The 17,939-nt window shown below is 46.1% G+C and overlaps 1 protein-coding gene across 1 annotated transcript in view; it reads left to right on the forward strand.

Annotated features, from left to right (window-relative positions):
* IFT122 (intraflagellar transport 122) overlaps positions 1–17,939 on the forward strand; it is a 78,083-nt gene that overhangs the window by 43,063 nt on the left and 17,081 nt on the right. Inside the window, exons 18-23 of the mRNA XM_015425250.1 lie at positions 4,743–4,909; positions 6,659–6,830; positions 8,043–8,145; positions 10,084–10,224; positions 14,203–14,300; positions 14,644–14,744. Coding sequence (XP_015280736.1) covers positions 4,743–4,909; positions 6,659–6,830; positions 8,043–8,145; positions 10,084–10,224; positions 14,203–14,300; positions 14,644–14,744 — 782 coding nt within the window. The remainder of the gene's footprint in view (positions 1–4,742; positions 4,910–6,658; positions 6,831–8,042; positions 8,146–10,083; positions 10,225–14,202; positions 14,301–14,643; positions 14,745–17,939) is intronic.

The following is a 17,939-nucleotide window of genomic DNA, read 5'->3' on the forward strand; positions in this document are numbered from 1 at the left end:
GGGCGAGAAGGGGAGATCACTGAGGGTATACCAGATGAAACAAACTAACAAATAAGTCTTCACGTCCTGGCAGAAGATGGCTACAGAAGGAGACAGACAAGTATCTCTGGAGAGAGAGTTCTAGAGTTTTGGTGCCATAACCAAGAAGGTCCTCTCCCTGATTGCCACCTGCCTAATTTTGGAAGGTGGGGGTACCTGAAACAGGACCTCGGAATATGACTGCAATGGTTGGGTACATTCATGAGGGAGCAGGTGGTCCTTAAGGTATGTTAGTCCCAAACCATATAGAGCTTTAGAGGTCAACACCAGCACTTTGAATTGTGCCAGGAAATAGATTTAGGAGCCAGTGTACATAGGCCAAGACTGGAGCGATATGGTCTTTAAAACCCACTCTAGTTAACATCTTGGCTGCATTGCAGTAATCTAATCTGGGTGTAATCAGGGTATGCACCACAGTGACCAGTCTTTTTTTTAATGAAGCCACTTCTTGCTAATCAGATGAAGTTTATAAAAGTTATCCTGGCCATAATTGCCTCATACCTATCCAGTAGTAGGCCAGGGTCCAAGAACACCCCAGAATACAGACCTGTTCCTTCAAGGGGAGTGCAGCTCCATCCAGAGCAGGTGACACCTTAGTCCTAGGTCAGACCTGCTCACCAGTAGCACTTCTTTCTTGTTGGGATATCCACTCCAAAACTGCCTTCAGGCACTGGTTCAAGGTTTCTACAGCTTCCCTGGAGATCAGCTCAGAGTACAAGATAGAGCTAAGTGTCCTCTGCATATGGTGACAACCCAGCCCAAATCTCTGGATGACTTGATCAGTTTCTTGTGCTTGTTAAAGAACATAGGGGACAAAATGTATCCAAAGGCCTGAGAGGGGCTGAGTAGCAGTCCTCCAGTATGACTTTCTGAAACCTATCCTTCAGGTAGGACCAGAACCACTGCAGAACAGTGCCTTCCAATCCCAGCCCAGATCTGTGGTCCAGAAGGATAACATGATAATTGATATCGAAAGCTGTTGAGAGGTTCAGGAGAATCAACAGAGTCATGCTCCCTCTGTCCATCCCCTAGCACAGGGTGACTAAGGCTGTCTCAGTGCCATAACCAGGCTTAAAATCAGATTGGAAACAATGTGCTTCAGGAAAGCTTGAAGCTGTCCAGCCACCACCTGTTCTGTCACCTTGCTCAAGAATGGAACCTTTGAGACTGGACAGTAGTTAATGAGATCTCTGGGGTCCAGGGTAGAAATGGATGCACCACAGCCTGTTTCAAGTCTGGGGTGACCCACCCCCTCTCTCTTAAGGAAGCATTAATTACCTCTCTGATCCACTCAGCCAGCCCCTCTCCCAGCAGATTTAAGTAGTCAGAAAGGGCAAGGGTCCTACAAGCAGGTAGTAAGCCTCAAAACTACCAAGGACCCTGTCCACATCCTCTGAATGAATAACTTGAAAAAAGTATCCAAAACAGCTGGACAAGTTGGCACCCTGGCACCATCTGACCCTGTCCCCGCTAGTGTAGCATCCAAGTTGAAAAGGTCGCAAGAGATTTTATCTGCAGAATGTTGAACAAAATGGTCACCGTTTGCCATTAAGCAGTCCGCCTCCTCCCACAGACCAGATCTCCAAATGCCTCTGACCACACTGTGCATTCCCAATGGTGACAGAAAGCTGATGTTTCTTTTCTGCCATCACCATCACAGAGTACTCTAAAATAAGCTTTTGACCATGTCTTCTCAGATTCATCTCACATCCTCCTCCATTGTCACGCTAGCAGTCTCCCTTCTCTTTTAATCACCCACAGCCCTTCAGTAAACCAGCGGGCTACCTAGACTTAAGCGCTTGAGGGAGGGCAACTGGGAGCGGTCATGTCAACCACTCAGGCCAGCCCTTTAGTGTTCCAGAATTCATAATGTGTGTGTGTGGGGGGGGAGGCCGCCTATTGCATATGCAAGGTGTTCCATGCTGTTGTGAGCTGTGGCATTCCAGCTTTCTGTGGATTGGATCCCCACTGTTTTACATTCATGCAAAGCACTTCTGTCAGTGGAACACAACCTTCCTGCTCCCCCATCACAGCCGATTCGTCTCCCCAAAAAGCTGCTCCTGGGGGACAGCAGACCCTCAGGAACAGCATGAGAGTGACATTGGGGGTCTACTAGCAGAAAATGTAGTCTGGATCCAACCCTATGCATGCAGTGGGACCTTTAAGTCTACATGAGAGCTGCTGTGCTGAGGCATAAGCATGTGGCTGAGATATCCTGGGATTCCCAAAGCACCTTAGCTGGTTTCTTTGTAACCACGTTGAGTTAGCAACCTTTGAAATATCCTTTGTTTCCTTTGATCATGCAAGCAAGCCTTGAGGTTGTTTTTGTGTGGGTCTGAAAATTGAATTCCCATGGAGAAATAAATTGTTCTGTATTTGAAGAACGCAACAGGTTTATATGTGGACAAGGGTGCTTTTAAAGTCTCCTGCAGTATTTTTATTCTCAGTATCCCTGAAAAGCAGTGCACTGCAGAGTTGTATTCATCACTCGTTGCAGACATATTCTGTCTATTACTGGACGAAAGCGTTGCTGTGACATGTGTCTATATTTCTGATTTTTTTTCCCCCTCAGGGTGGGGGTGAGGGAAACTCATCTAAAATGCAGATTGTATATCCTGTGCTTAAATTACCTTTTGTGTTTCTCCTGCAAGGGTTTTTGTGTTTCTCCTGCAAGGGTTAGGGTTAAATTACCTTTTGTGTTTCTCCTGCAAGTGTGACTTAACACTCTGTGTTTCACTGCAAGGTCTTACAAGAGTGCCATGCCAAAAGTCTTCTGCGACATAAATCTTATTCATGGACTTAGAAATTTCATCTCACTAATACGTATTTTGGCAACAGCGAGGCTCACTTAACTAGGGTAGAGTGACATGAAATCTTTTCTGAGTTGTTGTTGAGCAGAGCTCCGCGTAGGGGCCCAAAAAGCGATAACACGAAAACACACGTGCAGCTTTGGAAAGGGGCTGGTTTTGAGCAGAGAAGCGATGGTGGGAGACGCTACGTAGCCTTTCCCCTCCTTGCTGTCTTCCTGCTCCAAATCTCCCTTTCTGAAATGTCTGTTCCTTCTGTTTGTTTGTTTATAACCCTGCCATTACATATGTTCGCATGTAGCATGTAGCTGAAATTAAATTGAGGAAATTGTATTGGTTAGTTAAGCTTAGGTTTGCCAGTTATTCTTTCCAAGAGATTTTCCAGTAGGTTTTCCTTTTTGTCCGTCAGCCTTAGGCTACTAGACATTTCCAGCGCTCATCTGGTGAGTCCTGATGATTGCAAATGACCCTGGACGGTTTGCAGCAAAGACGTCTGTGCTACAGGCACAGTTCTGGAAACCACGTGAGCCGTGTGGCCTTAGACTTTTTTTATCAATACACTGGATCGAGCATTACCGTCAGCTCACAAGTAAATTGATTGCAGTTCAGGAAACTGAACTTTCTGCTTCTAATTTATTTCGATGATCTAAGCTACAAAACACAATTACTCAAAACAAGCACTGGCTCACTCGTTTCTTGGTTCAGCTTCTTAGCAGTCAGACAAGACAAAATGCTCCTATCTTTTAGCGACACCCCTCAGAACAGCAGGATCTTCTAAAGCATGTGATATCCACAAGCACAGTTACAGTTGTGACCTATCTTTAGTATGTGTTTTCTGTATACTGAGCAGCAATAATCCCTTGTTGTTTTTTAAAAAGCCCTAATCTGCCAATTTGTCTCACCCTTTTTAAATTTATCCAATCTCTAATAGCTTTTTTAGGTCTCCTATGCTTATACATAACAGTGGATCTTTTTGTGTACAAGATTTCTGTGATAATACAGTTAGATTGACATGAAACTTTTCTTGCCAATGAGTACGAACTACTGCAGTGGGTCACCTGATACCTGCGCTGCCAGTGGGTCTCACCAATCTGCCATAGGTATGCCTAATGATACCGAAAGTTTAGATCTAATGGCCTGCATCTGTGTTAAAGTCAAAAGCATTTTGTTCGCTTTATCATATCTATCTTTATAACAACCCTGTGACGTTAAGACCATTCTGGTTCCCATTTCAAAGATGGTAACTGAAACTGGGAGGAATCCGCTTCAAGGTGCTGGTTTAAAGCCCTACATGGCCAGGGTCCGGCACCTTGAAGCGGATTCAGTATGCTATTGGCAGCCAGTGCAGTGCTTTCAGCACCGGCCAGATGTGCTCCCATCTAGGGAGGCCCATCAAGAGCCTGGCCGCAGCATTCTGCACTAGCTGCAGCAGCTTCTGGATTTGCGTCAAGGGCAGCCCCGTGTTGAGAGTGTTACAGTAGTCTAATCTCGAGGTGACTGTCGCACCGGCCGGATGTGCTCCCATCTAGGGAGGCCCATCAAGAGCCTGGCTGCAACATTCTGCACTAGCTGCAGCAGCTTCCAGATTTGCATCAAGGGCAGCCCCATGTTGAGAGTGTTACAGTAGTCTAATCTCGAGGTGACCGTCGCATGGATCACTGTAGGTAGGTCACAGATTCTATGAGAATCCTTCTGTGCATTTTGTAACCGTTCATAATTCTGTTTAAGTCAATTATTTCTGCTTTTATTGTTTCTTGTTCATAATGTGATATGAACTGCCATTTAATTATGAGAATAAAGTGATTTGGTAGGAAAGTGTGTATTTAGAATTGGCATCTGATACTGTGATTGTTACAGAAAGCATAAGGCAGAAAGTCATGTTTTGCACTTCCTCAGGATTTCCTTGGCTCTGGAGACCCCAAAGATACAAAGATGCTAATCACCAAACAAGCGGACTGGGCCAAGAACATCAATGAACCCAAAGCAGCTGTGGAGATGTACATTACTGCAGGGGAGCACCTGAAGGCCATAGAAATCAGCGGCGATCATGGCTGGGTTGATGTGTAAGTCTTGCCTGCTGTGATACCTTCAGAGGAACTGTTGTCTGCTTTCAGTGAACATTGGTGACTGTGGATTGCTCATGTTAGAAAAATTCCTATTGTAGGGATAGAGAAGAACACTGAAACTTTTAGCCTCTTTATCTTGGGATAGGCCTGAGTGCCAAAAATCCCACAACATCTACTTGTGAAAATGTTGGTGGGCCAACAAATAAAAAGGCAGGGGAAAGACAAAGGTTGTCGTTCATCAAACACACCGGGAGCAAGCTGAGCCCTAGTGGTACTGGCAGATCCTCAGGGGATCACCTCAGTTCTTTAGGTGTAGAACTAGACATGTGTGCCAAGCAAAATAGTCTTGAGCTTAGTCTGTTGCCTATTCAGTTTGGTGTAGTGGTTAAGTGCCAGTTTGGTGTAGTGGTTAAGTGTGCGGACTCTAATCCGGGAGAACCAGGTTTGATTCCCCACTCCTCCACTTGCAGCTGCCGGATGCCATGGGGAAGCCATAGTTCTGTCAGAGCTATGAAAGAGCAGTTCTCAAAAGAGCTCTCTCAGCCCCACCGACCTCACAGGGTGTCTGTTGTGGGGAGGGGAAGGGAAAGGAGTTTGTAAGCCGCTCTGAGGCTCTTTTGTGTAGTGAAGGGTGGGGTATAATTCTGATTTCTTATTCTATTATATCTAGCGTTTCTCTAGTTGCACAGTATGTCTTTTGAAATATTTGAAACCCCAGAGTTGAATCTGGGTTCAGTTGTGCTAGATGATGTACTAGTCCACAATGGAAGACAATTGTAAAGTATGGCCCCTTTCTCCTGGTATAAATTAAATGCCCAGAAGGCTGGGACAGATCCAAACATCTGCTTGTACAAGCAGAAGGCTCTTCTGCTCGAACACTGTGGAGGTCTGTAATTTCCATGGATTCCCTCCTTAACTGCTGCAGCCTTGTTGTACCCCTTCCCACTACAATCCCTAAGGGCTTCTGACAGGAGCAGCTTTTGGGGAAGGTACAACAGAAACAAATGGGCAGGAATTCTGAGAGCAGGGGTTCTCTCATGCTTCTCTGTCCTCCCAACCCATTTTCACAAACACTCTTGTAGCATGAGTATACTGTGAAGGTGAGGTCTTTTTATCCTGATCTTTAGTTTCTCAGTTAATGGAGTGGTGGTAAGAATGGTACATTTGGCTTCAGGGTCTTAAGAACATAGTTGTTTGAAAGAAAAACCTGCTTTTCATGGAAAGGTTTGAGTGTTAATAAAATTCCAGAGAAAATATGAAAAGGCCTCCAGAACTATGTTAATTGTTTGATTTTTATCCCACCCTTCCAACAAGCTTCTGTAAATATGATGTTTTGTGTGTCGTCCCCCCCCCAATTTTATCCTCACAACAATCCTGTGAGTCTAAGAGACAGGGAGAGAGACTGATGGGTATTTGAGCCCATTCTCCGTACTACAGCACACTGTTCCTCCGTGTTGACTGTGAAATCCACCTAGCAAGATTCTAGCATGCACGTTGGAACACTGGACTGATACAGCTAGAAACTTTTGTTTTACTGTTATACTCCAGCAGCTTCCTCATAAACAGGCAAGTTTGTGGCTTGGCAGGGGACTGCTGGAGCACAAATATAAATACATGTGCTCTCAAGTGCACACATAAATGTCTGCCTGATGGCTGTATCACTTTTGTTTTAAAGATACAGCAAGAATTCAGAGGAGCTGTAATCAATCAATGAGCTTGGAATTTCTTCTTGGGTTTCGTGTTTAGGTTAATCGATATTGCCCGGAAGTTAGATAAAGCAGAGCGTGAGCCATTGACAAAATGTGCCTACTATTTCAAAAAGTTACTCAACCATGGCTATGCTGCAGAAACCTACATGAAGATTGGTGACCTGAAGGCTTTGGTACAGCTCCATGTGGAGACACAACAGTGGGATGAGGTAAGGGATACTTTCTGCAAGGAAGACTCATTTAGCCTTTGGTCTTGGTTGTGAAATGGGAAAAAATTAAAACTAAACTACATGTTTTTTAATATGCTGAAGTATGTTTTAAGAACAACTTTTTCCTCTTCGAGTCCTTGAGAACAAATTGCCCAGTTGAATGGGAAGCCTATCACCTGAGGAAACCTTTAGTTGCAGTCTGAACAGGGCCGGCTCACTCACTTGGCTAACTAGGCGGGCCAGCCTTTAGGGTGCCAAACTGCACCCACCCCCCCACCAAAAGCCCCCCAGCCCTCACCAAAAGCCCTGACCAGGTGACCGCCGCCACCTCTTTCTCCCCGAGTCCGGCAAGTGCGCCCAGAAGCGCTGACTGCGAGCGCAGCATCCTCTGCGCCAACCCCCCCCATTTCTCCTCTCCCTGAGATCTGGAATGCCCCCCCCAGTGAGAAGGAGGGGCGGGGGAGCGGGCTGTTTGCAATTTGAGGCTTTCGTCTTCCAGCGCGGGTTTCCCCCTTCCGCAAAAGCGCCCGGCTGAGGCACCCGCCAGCCATCTCCAGGGAAGTCATCTTGCTAGAGAGTGTGTGTCGGGGAACAGCTGGTCTCGCCTGCGCTGCACAAAATGCTTTTAACAAACTTGCCTGGATAAATGGTTACACTCCTGTGCAATGTTCCCTCTCGCCTAGAGTGCAAAATAAGATGGGGCCGGCCCTGAGTCTGAACCACACAGCAGACACTCTGCTGATTTTTTTCCTTGTCAGTCCTCACCTATGTTGAGCTGTAACAACACTCTGCTAGGCATGATATGGCTCACTTTGTGTCAAGGCAACAAGAATTGTCTTGAGCAAAATAATAGTTGAGAGCTAAAGTAGATCACAGAAATAAGATGGTAACCTTAGAGAAAAGTATCCTAAAACATTACAGAATCATCCTGTTCCTGTTGACTTAGAAATAAGTCTCATTGTGTTCAGTAGGGGTTCCTCCCAAGTAAAACGGTGCACAGCTTTACCTGTAGGTTATCTGGGAATATCACAATTGTACGCTGACAAAGGTGCCTGTTCTTAGTGATACTTAATTTGGGTCTTAATCCAGTGCGTCTTTAATTTCATTATTTTGGATATCTTCCATCAGGTTTATCCATGAATATGAAAAGCACTGTTATAACTGGTGGTGTATTTTGCAGTATGTCAAGAATGAATTTATTTTGTACTTCAGGCGTTCGCATTGTGTGAAAAGCATCCTGAATTTAAGGATGATGTTTATGTTCCATATGCTCAGTGGCTGGCAGAGAATGATAGGTTTGAAGAGGCCCAAAAAGGTAGGACTGCACATGTGGTGTGTGTGATGTTTTGTTTTTTGTTTAAGATGAACATAACACTAAATATGCTGGTCACCTACTAGAAGCAAAAAATAGAGCACTGAACATTTTTATTTGGGAAGGATGTAATTTTGCATAGAAAGCACTGGAAGAATCTAACCAGATCCTGCCAACACACAATGTAATCCTAAACAGAGTTACGCTCTTCTAAGTCCATTGAGTTCAGTGGGCCTAGTGGACATAACTCTGTTTAGGATTGTACTGATATTATTGGGGCGGGGTGGTGGTGAGATAATAGGTCCCCAGTTGGAAGCAGGTTGTAATGTTTTGCTGTCAAAGGGCATTGTTATCATTAGCATTCAGACTTTTTAAGGTATATCAGTGAAACATGAACCCTGCTGCTCTGTCAGGAGCTCTCTCCTCTGCCCTGACGTGGGTAGGTCAGGCTAGCCCAGTCTCAGAGGCTAAGCAGAGTTGGCCATGGTTGGTACTTCGATGGGAGACCACCAAGGAAGTCAAGGGTCCCTACACAGAGGCAGGCAATGGCAGACCACCTCCGAACAAGTTTCGCCTTGAAGACCCTACTGCGTTTGCCGTAAGTCAGCTGTGTCTTGGTGGCAAAAAAAAGAAAAAGAAAAGTTCCAAAATCCTAGCGTGGGCAGTTTGTAAAGCAGCAGGCTCTTTACATGTATTCCTGGAAAGTTCATGGAAACAGTGCCATGAAAAGGTTAGCCGATGAATCAAGCTCTCTGAATGCTCTGTACTTCATTTTTGTGTCACTTACATTTACCAAATAGAAACGAGGGCTGGGTTTTAAAGTGCAGCTAGTGACTCTCTATATTTAGAACCAATCTGTGCTTTGCGTTTTGAACAGGTTACAAGTGCCTGAGTTTAAATGTCAAAGGGTGTATTCAGGGCACTGTTATTGTTTCGGAATTACACGTGGGTTAGGTCTCTCTGCAGTCACGGGGAATAGGCCCCCCCCCCTACATTTATAGCAGGTAAAAACCTGGCCAACTGAATTCATATTTGCAGTTCCCGATTGCCAGTTACCCTTCAGCACTTTGCCATTTTTAGCCTGGATTTTGTTCAGAGTCCAGCAAGTTAAGTGTGAATCAGCCCTTCTGTGTGGTCCTTTGTTCAACTACGGTTGTTCTGCAGCACTCATGTTGAACGATGCAGCATATTATTAGCTGATGCTATCCATGTAGCATTTAGCTATAGCGCAAGGTAAGAAAATGTTTAACCAGGCAGGTATCCAGCCATATTGTTTCTCCCTCCCACTACTAGAGCACTGCAGTCCATCTAGCACTGCTGCTGCATAACCTCCATTCATTTCCACGGGCCCAGTTGGAAGCCCCGAGGAAGCACCCTGGAAATAAAGAAAGCAACAGTGTTTTGTGGATTGTGACATTAGAATGGTTTGTAAAAAATATGTATGTCTATCCTTTCCCTGTAGCTCAAGGCAACTTACAAACTCAAAAGTTAAAATGTACATTAAAATCCCTTGCAAATAAAATAGACTTGCGGCACCTCCTAAACACCCCTAGAGATCACTCTTCCCTCTACCCATTGGGGGGGGGGGCATGGTGGAAAAAGCACAGGCTGTGATCGATGCCTTGTGGGCCACACTAAGTGAGTGAACAACTAGCAGGTGGCAGCTTGCGAGCCACGCTTGGCACACAAGGCCATCTGGGACAAGATGGTCTTTTAGATATGCATTTAAGTAGCTTGAAGTACTACAAAAGCCACAAACTACCTTTTCTGATATTTCTTCTGTTACATTAATCCCCCCCCTCCCAGCCATGTTGAACCATGTCAGGATTTAATCCCTTTCATCTGTCTCTTTGTTTGGTTGCAGGACCTGTTCTTAATTCCAATCAAGTTAATTGGTTTAATCACTCTGTAAAATCTTCTTTGTTTTGGCCCCCTTTCAAGCATTCCACAAGGCTGGCAGACAGACTGAAGCTGTAAAAGTGCTGGAACAATTAACTCACAATGCTGTAGTAGAGAGCCGATTCAATGATGCGGCATATTATTACTGGATGCTGTCCATGCAGTGTTTAGATATAGCTCAAGGTAAGGAAAAGCAGGCAAGTTTACAGGTGACCTATTCATGCACAAAGGCAGAACATCTAACAAGCTCTGGTGGCTTAACGGAAACCTCTTCGTAAATCATGTTGTACAAGGTTCTGTTCTTTGTTATATTGCAATCCAGTATTTATATTGTTAAGTATTACCTTGTTTATGTATGTTTAAGAATAGCTGACAAGCATTTATCTCATTGTTAATTTGAAGTCATATTATGTCTTCCAAGTTGACTAGACGTCTTCTGTACCCCATTGTGGTCTCAAAATAAGGAGGGGAGGTCTTCCCAGGCGACATGTTTGTATGTGTTTTGATCTAATGAAGGCCTAGGCCATTCCCAGTAGCCTCAACTCAATGGTAGAACACCAGCTTGGTGTGCAGATGGTCCTGGGTTCAGTCCTTAGTATCTCCAGCCGAAAGATCTTGGATAGCAAAGAGTCAGGGAAGGCCTTTCTCTTCCTGAGACCGTGAGAGCTGCTGCCAACCAGAGCGGAGAATATATTGAACTAGATGAGCTCTTTATAAGGCAGCTTCATATGTTTGGTTATTTCATTATAAACCAATTTACTGACAGTCCTCAATCCATTGTGGGTGTTTTGCTCTGTTGGGATTTTTCCTTTGGGACTTTAAGGAGCATTGTAGCCCTGTTTCTTCTCTCTTCCCCCCCTCCCCCCGTGTTGATCCCTCTGTGACCACCCACAATCAATATTCCCTCTAAGCTTTGGAGTCTTGTGAGCTACTGGCAATTTGGCTACTGGATAAATTAGTTTGCTCTGGAGCCATCCTCCCTGAACTAAAACAAAAATGTGTGTGAAGGTAAAGGTAAAGGTTCCCTTGCTCGAAAGCCAGTCGAATCCGACTCTAGGGTTGCGGTGCTCATCTCCGTTTCAAAGCCGAAGAGCCAGCGCTGTCCGAAGACATTTCCGTGGTCATGTGGCCGGCATGACTAAACACCAAGGTGCACGGAACGCTGTTACCTTCCCACCGAAGTGGTACCTATTTATCTACTTGCAATTTCTTGCTTTCGAACTGCTAGGTTGGCAGGAGCTGGAACTAGAGACAGGAGCTCACCCCGACTTGCGGCACCCGGGTCTTGAACTGCTGAACTACTGACTTTCCACAGCCTGCAGTTCAGTGTCTTAACCACTTGAGCCACCGCTAGCTCACACTAACCCAGCTTAGAGGGAACACTGCCCACAATGTAATCTCTTTTTTTTTTGGTCTTCCTTTGTGGTTATGGTTCTTCTTTACTTAGTTCTTTACTTAGTTCTTTACTAAATTTACTTAGTTCTTTACTAAGTTCTTCTTTACTTAGAAAGGCTCTCAGTGGTTCCGTCTGAACCCTCCAGGGTACCTCATTCATCAGCATGCCACTGAACCCGTGGCTGGAGCACAAAAGTTCACAGCTGCTGGTTTTAACTGGGCATGGGCTTTAAAGGGAAGATATGTTAATAAGTATTAATTCTGCGGTATCTGGTGCCTTCTGCGAAGATTGTTTCAGAGGGTAGCCGTGTTATTCTACAGCAGAATAGCCAGATTTGAGTCTAGTAGCACCTCAGGGACAAACAAGTTTTTCAAGGTATGAGCTTTTGAAAGTCAATGCTCCCTTCATCAGGTATCCAATAAAGGGAGCTTTGGCTCTCACGAGCTTATATGCAGAAAATCTTGTCGGTCTCGAAGGTGCCACTGGACTCAAATCTGGCTATTCTGTTGTTATATCTGGGGAAGCCAAGTAATGACCCTAAGTCCCTGCTGGGCATACTTCAAAACTGTGACTTGCTAGAAAATTTTCCCAATCTAACAGTGCAGTCCTTTACAGAAAAGCCCCCCCCCCCCCAGTCTAGGTCTATTGGCTTAGACTGAAGTAATTCTGCAGAGGACTGCATTGTAAGTCTCCTCTGTCAGCTTTATTGGTCAGGGAAGGGATCTCAAAGTCATAAAATCACAGAATCGGAAGGGACTTCCAGGGTCATCTAGTCCAGCCCCCTGAACAATGCAGGAAATTCAAAATACCTCCCCCTCCACACCTCCAGTGACCGCTGTTCCACATCCAGAAGATGACAAAAAAAAAAAACCCTCCAGGATCTCCAGCCAAACTGGCCCGGACAAAAATTGCTTCCTGAGCATTCATAGTAACTGATATTGCACCATTAAGCACCAGTCCAGTGTTTCAAGAGCCTTCATGTGCAGGTAGCTTTGCTTAGGATCCTAGCTTTAAACCCCACTCCTAGACATGGTTGCAGAAAGTTAAATCCCACCAAAGTTGTTGTAGAGTATGTTTAGGACTGCAGCCTGTACATGTAAACTCATTTATATTCATTAATACTCATAATCTTGATGTGAGTGGGCATCAGTGTTTGGCATCAACATCAATGCAAGTGGGCATCGGCATGGCAAATGAGGTTCAGTGTGGGCAAGTGCAAAGTAAAGTACATTGGAGTCAAAAATCCTAACTATAAATACACATTGATGGAGTCTGAACTGGCAGAGACTGGCCAGGAGTGAGATCTTGGAGTCATAGTAGATAACTCACTGAAGATGTTGACTTCAGTGTGCGACAGCAATAAAAAAGGCAAATGCTATGCTGGGGATTATTAGGAAATCAGCCAGTATCATAATGTCCCTGTATAAATTGATGGTGCGACTTCATTTGGAATACTGTCTACAGTTCTGGTCACTGCACCTCAAGAAAGATATTATAGCACTGGAAAAAGTGCATAAAAGGGCAACTAAAATGATTAAGGGGATGGAACACTTTCCCTATGAAGAAAGGTTAAGGAGGTTAGGGCTCTTTAGTTTGGAGAAACGATGTCTGAGGGGTGACATGACAAAATTATGCATGAGATAGAGAAGGTAGAGAAAGAAGTACTTTTCTCCCTTTCTCACAATGCAAGAACTCACGGGCACAATGAAATTAATGAGCAGTACATTTAGAACAGATAAAAGGAAGTACTTCTTCATCCAAAGAATAATTAACATGTGGAATTGCCTGCCACAGGAAGTGGTGACGGCTACAAGCATAGACAGCTTTAAGAGGAGATTAGATAAACATATGGAGAAGAGGTCCATCAGTGGCTATCAGCAGCAAGGTACAGATGGAACAGTATGTCTGGGGCAGTGATGCTCTGTATTCTTGGTGCAACAATGGGAGGGCTTCTGGAGTTATGGCCACGCTGGTGGACCTTCTGATGGCACCTGGTTTGTAGCCACTGTGTGACACAGCGTGTTGGACTAGATGGGCCATTGACCTGATCCAACATGGTTTCTCTTATGTTCTTATAATAATCTTGCGAAATAGATCATTATTGGTCCTATAGCACAGAGGGGTTTAGGGTAGGAGACATCCATTGGCCAAGGACCACTTGGTTACTCTGTAGCCGATCTGAGGTTTGAACCTGGGTCCAAATCTGCTGTTCCCATCATCAAAGACATTGGCTTGGTGAGACCAAAATAAAGATGCTTTCTAGCCACGGACTTTCTGTTGTGTGACACGGTACAAGGGCCATACACTGAACCAAAGCTACAGTCTATGCACACTTATTTGGGAGTAGGCACCACTCAACAGGATTGGGCTGTGAAATTATAAATTACTCCCTGTGGCTCCTCAGATTTTAATGTACACATGGGAAATCCGGTCTGTAATGTCTGCAGATAGATGGGGACCAAGTTTCCAGAGATGGAAGGCAATTGGTATTCTCTCTCAAGCCTTAACCAGTGCCGTGTTTAAAATTATGCATCACTGTCATTTATCTTCTTAATTTTTCCTGCTCTTGAAGCACAGAATTACATGTGAAGATCGTCAAACCACATGAGCTCTGTTTGGAGGCACGCATGTCTAGCAGTGTTGATCTCCTAGGATTATTAATGCCATAACTGGGATGGTCTGCAAACTTTCTTGAGTTAAGTCTCTCACTGTTAGCTGACAGCGCATCAGAGCTTTTGTACTGATACTCCCTTTCCCTCCCTCAGAGGACCAGCAGCAGAAGACTGAAATGTTGCAGAAGTTTCACCACTTCCAGCACTTGGCAGAACTTTATCATGTCTATCACTCCATCCACAGATACACTGTAAGATGTTCACGCGGCACTTCCAAATTAGCTCACTCTGTGTCCTTTGGACCATTCACAAGGCTGTTAACTGATGTAATGTGTGTCGTGGGGCCACTGGGTGTTCGGCATCTGCTTTCATATAGAGGCTGATGCAGGATTCTCCTTTGAATAGCTTATCTTTGTAGCCCCCTTTTTTCATCTGTGTCAAGTTTAAATCTAATCATGTGGACTCTTCTGGTGGTGTTGCTGTCCAAATAAATGAAAGGCCTATCAGGCAAGATAGAAATGAGCAAACATTTTAATTCTGTCGATTCTGATTTGGCTTAACCTACTTTTTTTTTTCTTTTTAAAAATACTGCAGGAAGAACCCTTCAGTTTCCATTTGCCTGAAACGCTCTTCAATATTTCTAGGTTTTTACTTCATAGCCTGACTAAGGAAACTCCTCCAGGGATCTCCAAAGTGTATCCTTTTGATAGGCAAAAGCCAGCTCCAAGAGCTCTCTGGTAGTGAACCAAAATGGATGTTTAATTGATACAGTTCGAATGCTGGCTTGTTGCAAGAGTATACACAGTTCTTGTTATTGGAAACACTTTGCATAGAAAATTATTATGGGCTGGCTCAGTGTCTAGAATGCTAAATGCCTCAGAACCGTTTTTTGTACTTGGAATCACACAGCCATTCCTGTACAGCACAGGAGATTCCTATAAACATGCAGGCGTAGTGCTGAGAAAACTCCTTGTTCATTTGGTACACGGCTGTTGGTATTAGTCTTGCTTGGGAGAATTCTCCTGATCCGCTCCACAAGTGAAATGGGTGAAGACTAAGAACAGTCAAGTTGAATGCCTGGGCCCTATAGGTCACCAGGCTGTTCCTTTTTTCTATTCCTGTATGAGATGTGGCACAACACCTCTTTTAGCCAGACTCCAGTGACGAAAACCACCTTGAGTCCTGCTCAGAATTGTCTCCCTCTAATCTTGGCTTGTGGAGCTGCGGTGGCTCAAGTGGTTAAGACGCTGAACTGCAGGCTGTGGAAGGTCGGTAGTTCAGCAGTTCGAGACCTGGGTGCCGCATGATGGAGTGAGCTCCCATCTCTAGTTCCAGCTCCTGCCAACCTAGCAGTTCAAAAGCAAGAAATTGCAAGTAGATAAATAGGTACCACTTCGGTGGGAAGGTAACAGCGTTCCGTGCGCCTTGGTGTTTAGGCATGCCGGCCACATGACCACGGGAACGTCTTCGGACAGCGCTGGCTCTTCGGCTTTGAAACGGAGATGAGCACCGCAACTCTAGAGTCAGATTCGACTGGCTTTCGAGCAAGGGAACCTTTACCTTTTACCTAATCTTGGCTTTGGCCTAGTCAGACCACACTCGTGTTCCATTTGAACCCAGGGTGGCCTGCCTACCAGAGCGACATCAAGCCAGGTGTCATTGTTCAAAGATGTGTAACTCCACACACACCCCTGGCCAAGGATGCCAAAACAGACCACATTTATAAGTGCCGCTGAAAAACACAAACCCCTGCAGTGAAGATGAACAATCCAAAGGTTTCAGAGTAGCGTAGTTTCCTGTGAATTCAGAGATCCAGATCTCTTTGCCTTGCTCTCTGGTGGTGGAAGTAAGGGGGTTGGATCCCGTGGAAGAGTTCATGCAAGGAGTTGATGGAGCAGATCTTTCCCTGCCATCCCCAAGCAACCTGCCGTCTCCAGAGGATTGGAGGTGCCTCACAAGCAGAATGCAGCACAGGGCAAGGGGCTGCATCAACAAGGCCTAATGTCAGCAAGCTGCCATTCTGTTTTCTGTGACCTCTGTGTACATATCCTTTCCTTGTTGCACCCGGCTTGTTTTCTATCATCCTGCTCCTGCGTTGGAATGCACAAGATAACTGCTGGAGGTTGTGTGGGGGAGAAGAGGCTGTAATGCTTGCCTATTGCTTTTCTCATGAGTACTGCACCTGTGTTTTGTCTGATGTTCTGCCTGGTTCCCATGGACTGGGCGCGCAACCGTTTCATTAGCCCGCCAGCGGGAATGCTATTCATTGGATCTGTATCTGTTTGAATTTCCTTTATTATGCTTGACCTAACTGTGTATCCCCAGTTCTAACAAAGAACGTGTTTGAGTATGTCTTCAACGCTTTGAAATAAATTTTGCTTTTCTTGAAAACGTGGATTTATTCTCGATGCTTGGGGATCCAACATATTGTTAGAACTCTCTTTCTCCTATCGTTCCGAATCTGGCAAGATCATGAGCGGAACTGAGGGAAACCTACTTAACACGGAGGGGGACTCAGGATCGGTCCCACATACCTCCGCTCCTTTGGTGTTCACGACTGCAGCCTCGGTGGAGGGTGCCGTGGGGGGAACGATTCCCCGCCTGCCTGCACATCTGTCTTGGCCGCCTCCGACCCCTTCGCACTGGGGTCCGCGGAAGACTCAACAGCAGGATGACTGGACTATGTACAACACTCAGGGCACCCGAGAGGTGTACTCCCGTCGGGGGAGCGGATTACGTGAGAGTCTGTTTGACAAGGGATTGTTCCCGGAGCCGGGGACTACCTCGGAGAAGGGGAGTTCCAAGCAAGACCTCGAGGAGTGGATGTTCGAGCCATCGGGGCCGCGAGGCCACGCAGAGGATGAGGAGGGCACCGGAGCCTTCCAAACGGAAGAGGACTATGACCCACCCCCGGACTATCGACCTCGGGACCCCATCCCGGAGGAAACCACCGGGGAACGACTGGCAGAACTGGAATACTCGGTGAGGGACTTGTTGAGGACATTCCAGGATGTAATGGAAGCTCTGCCGGGAATGATGGACGTTAGAATGGCTAATTTCCTTGACGCACACGCCGCGCAGCAACAAGTTGTCCCTGCACCGGGAGTTCCCGCACCGCAGGTGCCTGCTCAGCCGCCGACGGGACCTCCGCTGCAAGTACCGGGAGTTCCCGCGCCGCAGGTGCCTGTCCAGCCGCCGGCGGGACCGCCTCAGCAAGGGCCTGTGCAACAGCCGATGCCGGGGGGTCCGCCGGGACCGGGTCTGCCGCCACCGATGAGGCCAATGCCAGCGGGGCCACCGGTTGGTCCGGGTCTCCCTCTCAGGGGAGTTCCGGGTCAGCTGGGACCGTTGGTAAGGCCTCCACGGCCCAGACCCAAAGATCTACTGGAGGCTACCTTTGACGGCAACCCAGATGAACTCGCTTTCTTCACGGTGAGAGTGCATAAATTCGTAGAAGAGAGCCGACACCTGTTCCGAAATGAAGCTGGCCTTATTGATGTCATCTCGGCGAGACTGAAAGGAGACGCCGCCACATGGTATGTTGGACTGCACAATGACCGCGGTCCGGAACTTTTGAATTTGCGAGCATTCATGTGGGCGCTGCGGGCGAGGTTTGAAGATGTCAACGCGAGCCAAAGAGCTAAAGCGTTTCTCCGCACCTACCGCCAGAACAAGAAGTCGGTTCGCGAGTACACACTGGAATTCCACAAGCAAGCAGCAAAGCTCCGAGACTACCCTGATCATATATTGGCTGAGATGTATCGATTGGGACTCAACGCAGACATCCGAGAAACGGTTCTGAAGACTGTCAATCCTGTCTCCCTGATGGCCTGGACCCAGGAAGCTGAAAATGCAGAAGATCGGCTCACCACCATCAAACTCGACTTGGC

Source organism: Gekko japonicus, unplaced genomic scaffold, assembly GCF_001447785.1.
Source record: "Gekko japonicus isolate JY-2015 unplaced genomic scaffold, Gekko_japonicus_V1.1 scaffold2, whole genome shotgun sequence".
NCBI lineage: Eukaryota > Metazoa > Chordata > Lepidosauria > Squamata > Gekkonidae > Gekko > Gekko japonicus.